General features: G+C 38.3%; 2 protein-coding genes across 15 annotated transcripts in view; both read right to left on the bottom strand.

Moving 5' to 3' along the window:
- Positions 1-243: 243 nt before the first annotated feature.
- Positions 244-3,431, bottom strand: aurkaip1 (aurora kinase A interacting protein 1). Its single transcript, XM_085259407.1, has 4 exons — positions 3,337-3,431; positions 1,282-1,387; positions 718-1,181; positions 244-524 (listed from the first exon to the last, which is right to left on the bottom strand). The coding sequence occupies exons 2-4, from the start codon at positions 1,331-1,333 to the stop codon at positions 408-410; spliced, it is 633 nt and encodes a 210-aa protein (XP_085115533.1). The 5' UTR covers positions 1,334-1,387; positions 3,337-3,431; the 3' UTR covers positions 244-407.
- Positions 3,432-6,267: 2,836 nt separating this feature from the next.
- Positions 6,268-17,941, bottom strand: part of LOC146550711 (rap1 GTPase-activating protein 1-like) — a 56,697-nt gene continuing 45,023 nt past the window's right edge. For 11 of the 14 annotated variants that reach the window (XM_085258474.1, XM_085258472.1, XM_085258475.1 and 8 more), the window contains 18 exons: positions 17,574-17,652; positions 17,423-17,476; positions 16,961-17,044; positions 15,915-16,015; positions 15,622-15,751; positions 14,567-14,722; positions 14,419-14,490; positions 14,249-14,335; positions 13,924-14,064; positions 12,558-12,689; positions 10,851-10,928; positions 9,780-9,889; positions 9,550-9,672; positions 9,238-9,373; positions 8,992-9,103; positions 8,478-8,545; positions 8,208-8,255; positions 6,268-7,902 (listed from right to left, as the gene is read on the bottom strand). In XM_085258474.1, the coding sequence (XP_085114600.1) occupies positions 8,247-8,255; positions 8,478-8,545; positions 8,992-9,103; positions 9,238-9,373; positions 9,550-9,672; positions 9,780-9,889; positions 10,851-10,928; positions 12,558-12,689; positions 13,924-14,064; positions 14,249-14,335; positions 14,419-14,490; positions 14,567-14,722; positions 15,622-15,751; positions 15,915-16,015; positions 16,961-17,044; positions 17,423-17,476; positions 17,574-17,652 (1,672 nt within the window). In that variant the 3' untranslated portion in view covers positions 6,268-7,902; positions 8,208-8,246. The remainder of the gene's footprint in view (positions 7,903-8,207; positions 8,256-8,477; positions 8,546-8,991; positions 9,104-9,237; positions 9,374-9,549; positions 9,673-9,779; positions 9,890-10,850; positions 10,929-12,557; positions 12,690-13,923; positions 14,065-14,248; positions 14,336-14,418; positions 14,491-14,566; positions 14,723-15,621; positions 15,752-15,914; positions 16,016-16,960; positions 17,045-17,422; positions 17,477-17,573; positions 17,653-17,941) is intronic. The other 3 variants (XM_085258473.1, XM_085258476.1, XM_085258480.1) reach the window with 3 other exon arrangements.

The following is a 17,941-nucleotide window of genomic DNA, read 5'->3' as shown; positions in this document are numbered from 1 at the left end:
GGCATTTTATTTTGTTCTACGTGTCCCACATGAAGAGTTTTTTCATGTTGGAAACTTCCACACCACTTTCTTCCTTTGTGAGTTATTTGCAGCATAAACTTCAGTTAGCATTATTTGCACAATACTGCCATCTACAGTACAACAAGAAAAAGAACAATTGCTGAAGTAGCTGACACTGAAAGTCAGCCTGGAGGTGAAAAAAACAAAAATAGAAATTCAGACACATCACACCTTGAGCTTCACAGAGGGAGTTCTTTATTAGACTATCTACACCATTATTTAGCTCATCACTCAAATATGCTTTAATTAAAGTGAAAAGCACACACGGCAGGTTGATTGTTAGAACAGTGTGATGTGTGGAGAGTCATCCAGGGTAAACGTTGGGACGCAGACTTTAATCAGAATTTTTAGTTCCTTCTGTTTCCATGCTGTTTAATGAAGATCCTAGGTGTGCTCCATCCCTCTGGAGCCTTCTTCAGTCCCGCTCGCATCCAAATCTTCTTCAGATCCTCCTCAAAGCGTTTCTGTATATAATAAAGACACAAAGCTGGCTGTTTTATATTCATCTAGCTTTGGAAAACTGTAACTAGTGCAAATCAGACACACAATGATGAATTGGAAGGAATAAAACAATGATTGCATTTTTTATCAAACCTCAAGACATCATAGTGGGAAAAAAAAAGAAATGGTCTGATAGATGTGAAAGGAAAGTCCCACCTGCTTCTTCTTTCCTCGGCCCTCCAGCACCCTCTTTCTCAAGAACTTAGTCCGTTTTTGCAGCTTCTTGTATTTATGCCGGTTCATCTTCCGCCGCCGTATCTCTAGAACATTCTTACATCTGAGTGGTGTTACTGTACCCTCCCCGTCTTCCAAAACGGGGACGGAGATAGGCGGCAGCACCTTCTCCTCCAGCAGCTCTACATCCTCCTGTGGCTGAGTGGACTCCAGCAGCGGAGGGAGGGAGTAGCGTAGTGAGAGCCAGCTCTCCAGGGGACTTACTGACAGTTTACGTGGTATGAGAGCCTCGTCCAGCTCCGGCTCAAGCTGGACCCATCGCGGAGGGGACCTGTTGTCTGCCGCTGTTGAGTAGTTTCTCAGTTTTTGATGACGTGAAGGGCAGTAAGCAGAAGCAGCTGGTTGTAGACATCCATTCAAAGTTTCTCCATGAGCTTGAAGTGCACCTTGTCATTAAGGGGAAGAAAAAAAGTCAGATTTTAATGAAATAGAAAACATAGTATTGAATGTAGGCAGACAGATATTTGGCTATTTGTTCTTACTCACAAGTTGCTTTGTGTAATAGGCTGAGACGAGGGATGATCTTTGAGGCAAACATTGTCAGTGGTTATCCAAACAAGGTCATCAGGAATGAGCTCACTGGTCCCTGGTCCTGTGGCAATAAAAAAAGACAAAGTATGGTCTTACTCTGCTCTGTCACAGCAATCAAACTAGTAATGTAACAGTAACTTCAGACTAGGGCTGGACGATATGGCCTAAAATCCATATCACGGTATATGAAGCATGCGGGGTAACGATATATATCGCGATATATTCTTTTCTTCTGTATGACGTATTTTACACACTATAAGGCGCACTTAAAATCCTTTAATTTTATCAAAAATCAACAGTGTGCCTTATGTATGAATTCTGGTTGTGCTTACTGACCTCGAACCGATTTTATGTGGTGCACAGAAATCTATCAAAAAATGTTTTAGTGTGGCTTTGGTAAGCCCACCGCTTGATGGATTGCCGGAGCATTACGGCTGCCGTAGTCAGGAGCCTTGCGGAGTGATCCAAAACTGGGTCCAAAACTCCGACACCTTTCAGGTCCCAAAGTCAAACGAACACTGCGGCATCACTGAGAGTTAAAAACTAGTAAAGTTGTGGAGTTGTATTTTGTCTTGCAGAAATTATATCGTCAGTTATATTGTTATCGCAAATTTTCAAATATATATCGTGATATATATTTTTGACCATATCGCCCTGCCCTACTATTTAGTCTATAAAACAGGGTTCACTAAAGCACCAGTCACACATGCCTAGAGACTAGACTGTGACCCCCTGGTAACAGTGCAACTACTGGTCACTTATCCATGTGCCAGCCACCTAGTGAAAATTTGTAATTTCAGCCTTTTGGCGGTTTCTTGCCATCTGCAAAGATTGCGGGTTGCTGAATGAAGTCTACGTTCATCTGACCGAGATTTTAGGTTCCAGAGTTTTCAGCAAAACTCGCTGCTGATGAAGACTGATAGAGGCACCTGAGAGCCCCACAAAAAAACCCCAACATTTAACTTTATGTAAACTGTCTTGTCCAACCAAGCTGTCTAATATATCACATTTCATAGAAAATATTGTTCAAATTGCTGCAGATGAATATTATGTTATTCTAGATGCAGAGTAGCTGATTTATGCTAATTTAAGACATGTTTATGAAAGAATGCTGAGAGTAATGCCAACTATTTTCTGGCCCTTTTCTTGTTTACTAATTTTGTGACTTGTTCCAGAGATAAAAACAACAACAACAACAAACATTTGTTTTAGTTCTCCAACCATAGAAATATTAGGTAAAAGCACTTCAGAATCACTTTATCTATTAAGTTCATACATGGAACTAACAAAACAAATTTACTTTTCCTCTGGCATTACACTCACACATAAATACAGTAAAATAACTATTTGCCGTCACATGCATAAAATAATGCAGAAAAAAAAAAGATTAATAATACCTTTTTAATATATGTTACCGGATGTTAAAATTTGAATTGGATTTCACTGCAAAAATGTGAAACATTTTGACCCTTGAGCTGGGAACTGGCTGTTCTCAGGTTCTTAACCTGTAGGTCTCACTGGTTTCCACTGTAGCAAATTATGTTTCCAGTAATTAATGTTTTGGCTAGTAAAGCTGCGTGAAAACTGCCTTTAGCCATCTCTACTTTAAGAGTTACCCTAAGTGCTGGGACACTGTGAAAGGCTTATATAATGACTGTTATCAAAACCCAGAAATAGTGGATGCTAACCTCCCTCCAGGTTTAAATCAGCGGATAATCAGGCGCCCAACAGCGGGTGATTTAAAAATGAAAATAAAAAGTCCAAACGGTAAGATAGTAAGTAAATAAATAAATAAATGAAATAACAGAGACCGAAGGAAATTAAAGAATTATGTAATTGCCAACTGGCTCATCATGGCTAAACAGGCGCGTTAACCAGCAGCTCCACTTTGGACGAGAAAGCCGCCAAAACGCTCAAATATTAAAAGCTAAGGATAGAATTTTTCTGCCTTTAACTACTTGGTGGCATGTTTATAACAACTTCGTTTAATTAAAGAAAGAGTTGGGTTACCTAGTATTACTATGACCCGAGGTTCCGTCTTCAATGTGACTTCAACTAACTACTTCCGCTCCGTGCGACACACATTTAAGTCGCTTCCGCTTTCTCCGTGCTGAGAAAGGTTCCGCCGAGTAGATTTTTATTCCTTAAGGCTTTGTTTTGAAACAAAATGCCCATTCTTCTTCTTCTTCTTCTTCTTCTTCTTCTTCTTCTTCTTCTTATTATTATTATTATTATTATTATTATTATTATTATTATTATTATTATTATTATTATTATTATTATTATTATTATTATTATTATTATCATCAGTAGTAGTAGTGGTAGTAGTAGCAGTAGTATTACAAAAAGCCAGGACCATGAGAGCACAATAGTTCACTCGATGGATAAAGTAGAGGAGGAGCTGGAGGTCTTTTATCCTGATATTACCAGGGATTTTGTTGGTGTAATTTTTTCATACCATCCCTGACCAAACAAAGAGAATTTAACATCACTGGTACTTTTGTAATTTTCTTGTCGGGCATTTTCTTAATTTCTATTTCAAGGTCTTTATATTTGAAGAGTTTTTCTCTAACATTCAGAGTGAATGTTTCTTTCAGTAGGGATAGAAATGTCTGTTGGTCTGGATTTCTTTATCACTTTGCATTGTCATGCTCCACAGTGTTTCATCACTTTTATAATTTTATTAGTAGTATTAGTGGTACGAGTAGTATTAATATTAATATGTATTTATTTATTTTTAAGATTAGTTCAAGAAGGGCTCAAATTCTTATACATATGGTGTGGTAGGCTGACAAATCCAGTGCATCGCTCAGGTCTCCACCCAGCCACTTTTCTTTTGCTAGCGCACATGGTGTCTGCATGCTGCAGCTCACAGTTAGCTCCACACATGGAGAAAATATAGTTTAAAGAGTGGAAATAATTGACAAAGAAGGTGGAAGATAAGGCAATAAGGCCATAAAGGACTATTTAGCACCTCCTGGATGTCAGCTCACGAGGTTTGTGTATTTTAAATGTTTTATTTTCTGTAATTAAGGATTTTTGATTGATTGAAACAGTATGCAGCTGGAGTATTTCTGGATCTCAAGAAAGCATTCGACACAATCAATCATGACATATTAATTAATAAACTGGAACGGTATGGGATCAGGGGGGTTGTACTGCAATGGGTGAAAAATTATTTAAGTGACAGGAAACAATTTGTGAAGCTGGGTGTCCATTCCTCATCATGCTTGGACATTGCTTGTGGTGTTCCACAAGGCTCTGTACTGGGTCCAAAATTATTTATTATCTATATAAATGATATTTGTAAGGCATCTGATATATTAAAATTAGTATTATTTGCAGATGACACAAATATTTTTTGTTCTGGGGGGAATCTAAAGGAGCTGCTGGATACAATTACTTCAGAAATGTGCAAAATTAAAAAATGGTTTAACAGGAACAAACTATTGCTAAATCTAAGTAAAACTAAAATTATCTTATTTGGGAATTCCCTTAGAAATGCACAAGTGCAGATTCATTTAGATGGTGTGGAAATTGAAAGAGTACTTGAACATAAGTTTCTTGGTGTGATTATAGATGATAAATTAAACTGGAAGTCTCATATAAATCTTATAAAAATAACAAAATTTCAAGAAGTGTCTCAATCTTGAGTAAAGTAAAACACATTCTGGACCACAAATCACTCCACATTCTCTATTGTTCCCTGATTGCACCGTATTTGAATTACTGTGCAGAGGTTTGGGGCAATACTTACAAATGTTCGCTATCATCAATCTTTATATTACAAAAAAGGGCCATAAGGATAATCCATAAAACTGGTTACAGAGATCATACAAATCCACTATTCTTAAAATCAAAAATTCTAAAATTCACAGATCTGGTTCATTTTCTCACAGCACAAATTATATATAAAGCAATAAATAACTTTAATATAAAAAAAAATATTAAAAAAAATATATAAAAAAAAAATACACATGACATATAATGTAATTGCAAGGAGGTATTTCTGTAGTCTATTGATACTAGATAGTGGAAAAGGGGTGGGATTAAATAAGCTTATACTTCTTTCTGCTCCTTTTTGAACAAGAACGTTATTTGGAGTTGTGGTTGCTCGTTTTCCTTTTGTTTTGCTTTGTTCATTTGTCTCTTTTAATTCTATTTTGTTGTACTTTTTCAACATGTTCAAAATAAAGATTCAATCAATCAAAAATTGACACTACGTACAAGAGCGCATTTTGATGTGATGTTTTGTTTTATTGTTTTATCCGTGAGCAGTTCTCACGGGTTGCCAAGACCAGAAAAAACCCTGTTCTATACTACATCGTGCGTACTTCAATCCTAGAGGGTGCTACACTTACTTATTAGCGTATTGTTGTTTTTTTTTAAATTAACTAATTAGTATTTTATGCTACTACTAATGTGATGAATCTTCAGGCAATTATCAGTATATAAAACTGAAACATTGAGCATGTTCAAAACTTGGATTTTCCTATTTCTCTTGCAAGTCTGTACATTTCTAAAACGCCTGTGGCCGGCACTTATGTGGCTTGCAATTGTTGGGAAAAATTCGAAAACTAGTTTCGGTTATGGCTCAGTTTTATTTCCCTTTAACTCATTAAATCTGAATATGTGTCTTTCCTCCATGTGGCACAGTTGCATAACCAGGGAATTCTCCACTTTTAGATCGCTCTAGTTTTGAAAGCTTGTGGGCAGCCACATCGAATCATTTATTCATGGGGGTTTCTCGCTCAGCTTTCATTAAGTTTGTGGGAAATGGAACACCTACAGTATGAAGGCATTTCTCCATATGATTTCTACTATCAGGCATTGAGACAAATAGTATTTGTGTGAGAAGAAAAGGATGGAAAGATGCTACAGCTAAGTAGCTTTCACTAAATGTTGTAATGCAACACAAGGAAAGAAATATGCAATAGATGGTAAAGTTCTCAGGGTATTTATTTACAAAAACCAAAAATAACATCAAAGACAAAACATTCATTTCACTGTAAATCCTGCTGCCCATAACTTGTTTGCTTCACTAGCTATGCTTACACCATCAGTGTGCAACATAAGGCAACTGAAATGATCAGCTGGATGTACTGTGAGATTTCCCTTTAACAGAACAGTCTCTGAAATTATCTTAATTTATAAAATCCTCTCAAAATATTTCAAATTTGAGGTTATGGAAAAACAAAATAAAAAATGCAAAAAAATTAACTTGGCAGTAATTGGTCAATCCTATTTTGAATTATCTGCCTATACATTACACATACAGTCCTCAAACTTAACATCTATTTACAAAATCAGTAGTGGTATTTAGCGTTTTTGTCTTGCTTTAAAAGCAAATAAAGGTTCACTGTTTCATTATATATCTGCATTGCAAATTTACTGCACTCAATGAAATCCCAACCCCTGAAATAGACAGAGCTTTACAGATGACAACAATATAGTTCACACCAAAACAACACAGACAGTACAAGCATATGACTGGCTGTTTGTAGTCTTTGTAGTCACCATAGAGGTACAGCATAAATACTACTTTAAAAGGAACCAAATCAATAAATAAAAAAGTACATTAGAGAGAGAAAAAAAAACAGCATAATGTTGAGAGCTATCTCCATATCAACATTTAAGACGGACAAATCAGTTAAATCACTCATTGATTGGTACAGTATGTTTATACATTAGCAGATTTTAAAGATTTATGCCACAAATTTTTAAACTAGTGTGCTTAAAATTATTCTAAATGTATTAGTTTCACATTTAATCTAATACTGCTTTCCCGTTATTGGCTGCAGAACACGTGAGTGAAAAAAAGTGAGGTAAAAAAAACTGAAGGCCAGGGAAATTGTTTAAATTATAAGGCCATTTCAAGGTATTTACAATACAATGCTATCTTTACCACAAACTATGATGTTAAGTTTGGTAGGTAAGAGTGGGCCCTGGAGCAAAGAACACAGTTATTTGCTGCAGTTACACTTGTATTTTACCCAGAAAATAATCACATTAACAGCAATGTTAGAACTTTTTATCACATTGGATATTTTGTGACAAAATACTCAAATCTGATGCCAAATATTTTGTATAACACGTACACTGGAAATCTTCATTAAGCCAATATCGTGGTTGATTTGGTAAAACCATCCAGGCAGTTCACTTGTTGCATCAACAGTCCTTCACTCAGTCTCAACAGAGAGCACAATGGCACTGTCTTTACCGTGTATAACCAGCACACCTCGGCTTTAACGAGACAACTCAGACAAGGTAATATCTCATACAAATAAAACAATTATATTTGTGCATTTTGGAACAAAGGTCAGGTTATAAAAAAAGAGGCAAAGAACAGAGTGGAAGGAAAGAACACTGTGCAAAAGCTGAGCCCCTCTGTGCATCATCCACTCCAGTGTCCTCCAGGTTTCTCTAGATATGCTGAACTCTGGCCTCACCGAGCAGCGGACTGGCCAGGCTTTTTCTCTTTTTTTCATCTTCTTTCTCATTTTCCTTCTCATCACTGGTCATGGCGAATGCCTGCACTTGTCTCATCTCCCAGAAGGATTGTGACTTATGGGAATGCTTTTGGAAGAGAAGAAAATTCTGGTCAAAACTTTAATACAAGTGTAAGAATGTATAGTATTCATATAATTAGTGATATTTAAAAATAAATCCAGTTTTGCCAAAACACAGATTTGCTTTCTTTTTGTTTATTCCTCAGTACTGTTGACGAGGATTATGTATAAAACTAAGACAGAAGACTGTTGTATAACAAATGCTCACAAGCAGCATTTTGGTTTAGTGCATGTGGATACTGTGTTTCGGAACCATCTGTAAATAGTAAACCTGTGGATTAAAGCCATAAGTGTGCAGAGAGGAATTCCAACCTGAAGATGGAGATCCAGGACACTACCAGGTGAGTTGAGCTAACAGTTCTGCACACGGAGCAGTGAAAATAAAAAGAACGGTATCAGTAACAAGTCACAGAAATTAGTGCAGCACTGCAGAACAGTAAAGCAGAGACTGTATTGGTCTATAGGAACTGGTCAGTCTTACAGAAGAGCATACATTTGTTGTGACTGCAAATTAAAAGAAAAAAGTGCAATGAACACAAATGAAAGCACAAGATCTTAGTATAGAGCTGGCTGATTACTCACTGATGAGGACTGCTGATTGTGTGATCGTTCCAGTTTCATCCCCTTTGCTCGATCAGGTTTACCAGGCCCTGAAGGATAGGTTAGCAATGTGTGAAAAGACTCATACCTGATATAGACAGTTATATAAATATTAAATGATACAATATGAATCATTTATGTTTTGGAAAAAAAAGAAAGCTTTTACTTGTTTTGCAGAAGAAATAGAAAGTCAACTTTATTACACGTTAAAGAGGTTAGATAAAAGACTATACTTGCTAATTAATATTCTGAAAAGATAGTTGCATATCAATTTCTCATTATATATTACACTTGTAAAAAATATTATTTTTTATTATATGTTAACATCCTCATTACAATCACAAAGCTACATGATTATTTATTAGCTTCTTATTACAATAAGTCATGAATTGAATGCATTAATTATGCATTGCTTAACCATGGGCTTTCTTCACTTTAACCCTTCCCTTTAAACTTTTAATACGCTGGACCTTGTTCACAAAGCTGTCTCTCTCACCTGGGGAGCTCCCACGACTGGTGGTAGTAGTGTTACTGTTGTTGTCCTCCAGCCAAGTGTTGTAGGGGAAGGAGTCTCGCTTATGTGGTGTTCCAGCAGATGACAGACTCTCCTGGAGAATATGGCAAGGTGACCAAGAAAACCAGATTATGTAGATTATAGTGAAAAAACAAAAATGTGATAGCTTAAATACAATTTATAATTTGTGTTTCTACATGTAGTACATATACAGGATACACTGCTTACCATGCCTGTGTCGTATTCCTCTGTTGCCTCTGTCTCATTCTCCTCCACCACACTAGCAAAGCTGCTGGCATTGGAGGACGAGCGGGAAAGGTCGTGGGCCTCAGGGATGGATGCGGCCCTGCCAACAAGATAAGAACTACACCCTGGGTTAACAACTCCAACCTGATTTTATCTTATGTATAGTGATACTACATGTTAACCTAAGGGAGGATTACCCAGCAGTTACACAAATACAGGAATGGCAAAACATGCTATTTAAAATTTTCAGTGAGTGTCCAGGGGATATGGTAGGAGCCTGTTTATTATATATACCTGTTCTTGGTAGTTGTGAGCACCTCAGGAGAGCTCTGATTGGATGAATTGTCAGATTTGGGATCTTGAGAGGCGTGGCCACTGTCAGGTGTCTTCTGAGTGTTTGGGGAGTTATCTCTACTGCTACAAGTTAAAAAAATAGTGTGAAAAATAGGAAAAAAAAGTTATTTTATGTAGACGATGGTCTACAGGTATATGCTATGTAAATGATCACAGGAATCTTCTCCCACCTCTTCTCCTGGACTTCTTGAATGTTTTCAATGCCGATGGCACTGCTTCGCCGGGAGCTGAAAGGGCCAGACTTTTTCCTAGTTGGGCTTTTCCCTGGGATTATCAGAGACTGACAGGGAAAGAGGAAAACCGTTCAGGGACAATGCCAAAATATTTCCAATACCTTGTATAATAAACTAGGTTCGTTTCAAGAGCTTATCACTTTAGGTATTTATGACTGAGGAGAGCTAATGGTTACTTTGACCACTGAACCATTCATTTGTCGTGTACTGTATCATAGAGAACAGTTTGGCAAAATTTCAAAAACATATCATCCTGAATTACCAGGCTGAAGAGTAACACTGCTCCCTCCGAGCTGTCAGTATGATGAAAAAAGTGTTAAAATATGCTTTTAGCAGCTTAATGACAAGCCCTGGTGGCAGTCTTTCAGCCAGAACAGAGCACACTAAGGCGGGAGATGAAAGATGGGTTTAAAAGCTCCAGAGCCTAACACTAAATATGCTTTCTCAGCATCTGCTTTGTTCGTTCAATCTCCCTTTTAATGCTCTCGAAATGAGAACTTTAAAAAAAAGAGGCTTTTATTTAATGTGGCTTCAAAGAGCAGTGGGGGTGCAGGGGGCGTTTTTCACAATTTCTCTGTAAGGGGCTTATTAAATTATAAATATTCATTATTTTTTAACAAATACAGAATTAAGCACACTGGAATGAAACTATAGAGTAAAACTGTAGCAGGTGTGCACATACTGCAGTAAAGCAGAGAAGAGAATAAGAGTAGAAGCAAATACTCTTAATAGTTCACACATATATTAGTCTAGAAAATATAAAAGATTGGACTTGCTAAAGCAACTAATTCACTGGAAAATGGGCAGGACTATGTTCACAGACTAAAATGATGATGCCTTTTAAATAATATATCCTGTCTGTAGCACACAGTTTCTGATATACACATTAGGGAGCTGAAATGTGCAGAGAAACATGTTTGGCTATGATGCAAAGGAGCCATGCAAACAAGAAAAGGAAACAAAGACGGAAAGCAAGTAGTTGGAGAGTAGTTAGAATTAGACATGAACCTCTTCTACTGTTCCTATCCCTATGGCACTGCCTCGGCGTCCATATTTACTCGGACTTTTGCCTGGGACAAGCAATGACTGATAAAAACAGTGAGAAAGAAAGAGACAGAAAAAGAGAGAAGAGACAGAAGAGAGAGTGGTGATGACATATGAAAAAACAAGGAGAGGTGGGAAAAAGGGGGAGGAGGGGAGAGAAAACATGAGATATATACAAATACATATGAGATATCATGCAGTAAGTCATGTTGTCCAAACAAACTACGAAAGGCGTGTTAGCTGGAGAATACAGGGGGAGATATTTTGGTTCCATGGGTGCGACTCAGGCAGCTGAATGGGAGAGAGTTATGTGAGCTGTATGTCTGAAAAAGGAAAAGGAAGGTAAATTCAGCGGAGGAGGGCACACAGCATGTTATACATTAGGAATCAAATCAAGACTGGCTTATGAACAAACAGTAAGCTCATCAGTCATACTCACTGATGAAAGATATTATATAAAAGTCTAATATGTCTAACACAGAGAGAATTAACTTAATCAGTTTATATAAGATACACAGTATCTCTCAACATATACCCTACATATAACAGACAGGCCACCATATGTAGTCACTACTGATGGAAAACTTGTAACTGTAACTAAGGTAACAGTCATATTTTACTTTCAACTGTGAAAAAAAAAGAAAAATAAGTGTCCAAACACAGACTGTATACAAAAGCTAAACCTAGTTTTCAAGGCTTTTTGATTACAAAAAGAAGTTCACTTTCATCAAAGTGTACAAGAAAACAATCCTTGACTCCCTCCATGTACCCACTAAGCATGTTCTGAGTTAGTTTTTGATCTGTGTGTTAGGTTTTTAATCATCGCTTTCAGGTGTTATTGAATACAAATTTATGTTTATTTTGCAAATTATAGCTCCCATGGTTCTCTGGGAAAAATATAGAGCAGGGTGGGCCTTTCAGATTGGGCTTATCTTATAATTGCCAAGCTACTGAGTGCCCCCCAGTTTCATAATGGGAGTTAGTCCATGCTCATGAAATCCAGTTTTTAAAAAAAAAAACAACTCAAGGCTTTAAGAAAAAGGGGCACCAACCTCATGGTGGCTGTGTCTGTCTTATATATGCAGCATATATGTGCACAAGTTTAGTTACAGCAGTATTTCTGAATAAATTATTTAAACTGAAAAACACCTGAAAAGATTTACAACTTTTCCTCTTGATGACATAAATATCAATTTCCCCAAAAAATGAATTTAAAATCATTGCGTGATTATTAAAAGAAAAAATGTAAGCATACCCACACATTATACACACTATCACACAAAGACAACTCCAACCCATGTTAGAAATGAAGTGATCGCTCATTAACAATGCAGATGCATGGGCATTTAAATCACGTGAACACAATTAGAAAAAAATGCTTTAACCCATTCAGCTTGTGTCCTAAACATATCCACTTTCATGACTGTTAAGTCAATCCGTTTTGGTAGTGGTAGACAATGTGCAACCTTTGCAAAGTGACAGTCAAGTTTAAGACTCAGGCATAATTGCTTCCCGTGTCCAAGTGTGCAGTCGCTCTCTCGCTGTGAGAAGTTAGTGCTGCAGGCAAGTGAAAGAGAAGGGGGTATGAACTCTGTTAGATCTGCAGAGGGGGAGGCAGAAGCAGCGAGGCTCACCTCGCCGTAGGTACTGGAGGAGTGGGACTGTACTTACTATCCCTGGGAATTTAGGGCTCTCTGCGGGGTTGTGGTTAAAGTTGCCGCTCAGGCTAGTGGAGACTGTGTGCGGCTTCTTGAAAGTAAGACCCATGGCATCCATAGACTGGCTTCTGCTGCGCATCACCCTCTACAGAGAGACGAGGAGGAGGAGATACATTCAGATGGTGCTGACCTCTCTGACCCCTCGGTATCACTGAACAGGCCAAGAGGAGCCTGGGGGCTGTCCCTGAACACTGACCACTACAGGCAGAGAGCACTGGCCAGATTCTAATTCTAACAGACAAGAAAGCGACAGAGAACACTAGTATGCTTTAGTGCCTGAAGGAGGTTCAGATGAGTCATTTTTATTTAGGTAGGTGATAAGAGAAGAGAGTGGGAAGTAGAAGGGCCAAGTGGCTCAAAGATGTCTGACCACACTGAGTCTAATCAGAGCCAGAAGAAGTTTAAAGCCCAGTGCACCTTTTTACGAGCATGAAATAATGTGGAGAGGCAGAGGCGTCTGATGATGAAAGGAAATTATCCGTTCCATCCACATTCCCCAAATTATGACACATGAAGATGATAGGACCATATAGATACGTGAGCGGTGGCACTGAAACGTGGCGAATCACAAAACAACTATAAAGCATGAAGAAGAAAAGCTGGGAAGCAGAGAGCGGTATGTTCCAGGAGGACAGAGCAGCAGAGCTTCTCTTCATTCAGATACAGATTAAGAAAAACCTTCTACAGCTCAGTCTGCATATAGACAAGAACAGAAGAGAAATACTGCCAGAGAGAAGTCGCGCTCATGTTCACATAAAAAAAACATCTCTCAACAGGTAACAATGAATACTAATTAGAGATGCCACTTTACAGGCTAATATTAAAATGTAATTTAATACTAAAAGTTTGACATTTTTGAGAAATATACTGATTCCTGTTGGGAGTTAGATCAGAAAATCAGTCTCAAATCTGTCTGCAGTATAGTCACAGCTAGCAGTGGGTTATCTCAGATCAGCATAAAGGCTAGAAACAAAGAGCATACTGGCACCTCTAAAACTTACTAATTAATACATTATCCAAGGGCAGAAATCGCTGGTTTTGTATGGAATAAAACGACTGAGTTGTCTGAGAACACTGTTTGCCTCTGAGGCAGGTGGAGCTTCTCTCTTTTATCAGTGTTTTTGCTAAGCTAAGCTGCTGAGCTTGAATTTAAATGATGTAAATAAGAAAGCTCCTTTTGTTTTGCTTGTGCAAGTAAAACATAAAACCCTAGTTTCTAAAACAAGACTTTGAATATGCAAACTAGCTTCAACTTTTTCTTTCTGAGAGTTCCAGTGAAGCTGTCGACCTGAAGCTCCAGCCTCTGCTTTTCCAGTTACCTTAAAAGACTCAAAGAAGCCTCCTCCTCCAGCATTCCCATTTTCCAGCTTGTCGTCCTCTCCTCCAACACCCATTATGGCCTGGCTGTTTAAGTGGAGCTCCTCATAAAGAGTCTCCAACAAGGCCGATCGTGTTCTCTCCTGTCGCGCACACACACACACACACACACACACACACACACACACACACACACACACACACACACACACACACACACACACACACACACACACAGAGAGAGAGAAATGAGGCAGAGGGAAGTAAATAAAATTTTTAAGGCTGTCAAAAGACGTAAAATGTTTTAAGTCTTTCTTAGAAACTTACCTCCAATTTGGCAAATTTCTCAGCTTTGTAGCAGGCATATTCTGCATTGATTAGCTTAGTAAAAAGGAATTCATGGAATTCGGGGCCCTGCAAAAAAGGATTAGTGAGGTAAGGCATCTTCTCGGAAACTAAAAGATGATCAGTGAGGTCAAAGATCTTCATCTTCTTACTTTTTTAAAGATGGCAGGGTTTGGGAGGGCGGGGCCAAAGAAAGGTACATCATCCCGTGCTGTAACTGACACCTAGAAAGGAAGATAAAGATGAAGTGCAATAAATGCTTTCAGGAGAAAACGTCATAAATGAGAGGAAGCGGGTTACCTTGTAGAGAACATTGTCGGAGCAGGGGTTGACCACTTGGACTACAATGTAAGCGTGGAGAAAGTTGGAGGCGATCATGTCTGGTACAAAGGGAGTATTTTCTTCTTGGAAAACGATGGCGACAATGTCATTTCCTATGTGCCTTTTTCTCTGCAACTGCAACATAACAGCCCAACAGCAACTTAGTTTTATACATAAATATATATACATATTTTATATAAAAGGGTGTAAATGATTATTTTCTCATGTAACAATTGACACAATGAAAGGAGACAAATGCCAAGCATTAGATGAAATGTATGAACAAAGTTAATGCTCCCTGGAACTCCCTCCCTGGAAAAACAACTGGTTTTTCTACTGATTACTGTTAGTATCATATTACTGATAACACAAAGTTAGCTAACCAGGAATATTTCCAACTGAAAACATCTAAAAGGATTAAGTGGGATGACAATTACACAGCATTTGCGTTAAAAAAGAAAAGACTACACAAATGTCTTTAATTTCTAGCACCAAATAAAGGCAAAGTCTGAATCTTTACACTACTAAGTCTATGAAACACCACCAGGGGGTGCTGTTTCCTCGATGACAACCTCCACAGAAACAGTTTGCTCAAAGTAGCCCATATGTAGCACTCACTGCTGCAGGAGAGGCTGAACATACAGGCATTGGTCTTATCTCTGTTTGTGGATGGCTTGATAGTAAATGATAGCATTTTTCATCTTGCGATCCTCAGTTTTTGTGTGAATGTGTGAGATAAAAGAGAAAAAAAGTTGCTGCGTGAGCAATGCAGTGCTACATCTCAGCTTTAAATCATCTTGAGGAATGAGTGCTGCTCACAGACGCAGACACCAAAGCATTTGCTGAAGTAATATATCTCAAATACCAGGGAGTTGTGTTGTTTTGTTTTGTTTTTTTGTAATTTTATACTGCAGGCTTTTTGCACAACAGGGATGCACATATGCAAAATATGGTTCTGTGATGCCCAGAGGGAACCTGCCTAACCATCCTTTGAATCATAAAAGGTGTGTTAGTCTGGTATTGCATTACAGTACCTGCTGGGTGTCCCCCTCTGTGTAAGGCAGCTTTGTGGACACATGAAACATGACCTCTTTGTTGCGGTAGTTGCAGTAGACAGATTCTGTGCCAGTCTGCCCGTGAGTCACATCTAACCCTCCGCGGAAACTGCAAGCACACAGAACCATGTCTAGGAGGATATTCTCCACCATCACTGCAGCAGCGTCACCACCTTTCATGAAGCTAGTCTGATGTAAATTGTAGTGGCATTATGTTATGAAATATTAGATGGGGGATATCGAATGCTTTCAAACCACTGTGAGGACTTTACCCTTTAAAGTTATGCAGCTCAATTTTCTCTCCGAGAAACTCCAGGAATTCTACAAAGGCATGGCTCTCTTCGTTGTTGCCAAACAGCTCTTCCTCTGAAGTCTGTAACAAATAAAATTAATTTTAAAAATAAATAAGCGAGCGAGCTTTTTGCAGAACGATGAGAACAGTTTGTATGAGTACTGCATAGTTTGCAGATAGGTTCCTAATGACAGTGACGATATCTGAGAAGAAAAGGGAAAACTCATTATGGTAAGGTAAAATTGTTTTTGCTAAATAGTCAGCAGTGGCACAGTGAGAGCTGTATGTTGCAAGTGTTATTTTTTTCTGGAACAGATCACTGGGGTCAGTAACTAGAAGCGAGACAACGTGTATCCAGTGTGTGTTTTGCACTTTTGTTCAGACACGGTGCATTTGCATTTGAGATAGCAGAGGTTGTTCCAATTAATTACAAAAGTAGGTAGAACATTTGAAATAAGGCTTTAGGAAACATTATGATTGTGATGGACTGCTGATTATCAATTGTCAGTAACTAGAGCTATGATCTGAATAAAAATGCCTCCTTTAAAACAAAGGGATGCTAACAATACCTGGGACAAGGTCCCACGGCTCATTTCACTATTTATGATTTGCTTTCTCTGTGCAGTGAGCCTATTTGATCATGCCTGAACATCCCTCCTGAATGTAAGAGGGTCTTTTCTATCTTTGTGAGAAGGCCAATTAGATCATTTAACATGTTTAACAATACATTTCAATTTCTGTAGTATTTGCAAAATCAAAAGAAAAGATTTCTACACAGTGATGTCTCGATTTAAAGGTAGAAAAGCACTCAACACCTCTTTTGCCACCCCACATAGTAAACAAGAGGGCTGTGATTGCCTCAGAAAATGAGAGGGTGTGCTGAAGGCAGCCACAATGACTGGGCTTAAGTGAAAGCCATAATTAAGACCACAGAGGACCAAGTATAATAAGCTTCCTTAAAAATGGATGCAAGTACTTCTACAACACTGCTTTTGCACCTGATCACATCCAGGCTTTATTGCTTACCTGTCCAAACTTTTGATAGATGACTCCAAACTTAAAATTGTTGCTTATCACATGTTCATCGAAAGTAACAATAAGTCTTGAAGCCTGCAAAAATCACAGATATAACGTTAAAGAAGATGTATATGGCTATATCTAATTATATTTATCTGCATATATGATTTATTTCTCCTGTGTATACAAGATGTTTTTTTCCTTTTCTTTTCTCTCTCTCATTTTTCTTTTGCTAACATGCTTCAGTGCAAAGGTTGATAAAAACCTCAATCCCATTCAAAGATGTACTGAAAAGTTTGACTGAAGGTAATATGAGGCTTGCAGTATATTATTAAATATGAAATTCCATCCTTTCCCCTTCAACTGTAGGATATTGCTTAAAGCAGCTGTGAAAAAATCTAACCAGATGCTGAAAGCTCATACTTCTGGGCCTAGAAAGAAAACCCTGAAAATCTGTGATCCAGAACTTACTTTGGGATAAAGGACAGGATAAAAGCGGTCCACGTTGACCTCTTCGCAGACAAGCTTGAATTTAAAAAAGCCGTGGGAAATAATGTCAGAATGTGCTGGAAGTGTCACAGCAGCTTATCTTTAGACAAAAAATATAAAAATGGCTTCTTACCTTGGCCATTTGGACCACATTTGGAAACTCTGTCAGACAGGAAATGGGGATCACATCGTGGTAGGTTTTCAGCTTGGTCCTGATGAAGCCATAAAGTAATTAGTGTGGGTTTTATAGCCATATAACACGAAGCAGCGTTTCTCAGAATCTATCAGTTGGTGCAGAGATGATCCAGTATGGACCATGATCAAAGTTCCCCGCCCTTGCCTCTCTTTGCCTTCTCTCCCTTTCACCATCCCCACCCACTAACTGGCCAAAATAGTCCATCTGTTACTCTTCTGTGGAAATGACAGAGCTGTTGACACTCTTGCTGGCTTTACGACTCTTATGATAACACCCCAGGCGGATGTGTGTGTCCGGTCAATGCT

Source organism: Mchenga conophoros, linkage group LG20, assembly GCF_057382185.1.
Source record: "Mchenga conophoros isolate Kocher_MC1m ecotype Shallow Benthic linkage group LG20, M_conophoros_male_GT1.1, whole genome shotgun sequence".
In the NCBI taxonomy this organism is placed as follows: domain Eukaryota; kingdom Metazoa; phylum Chordata; class Actinopteri; order Cichliformes; family Cichlidae; genus Mchenga; species Mchenga conophoros.
The sequence above is the reverse complement of the archived record's forward strand: the minus strand, read 5'-3'. Positions and strand labels throughout refer to the sequence as shown.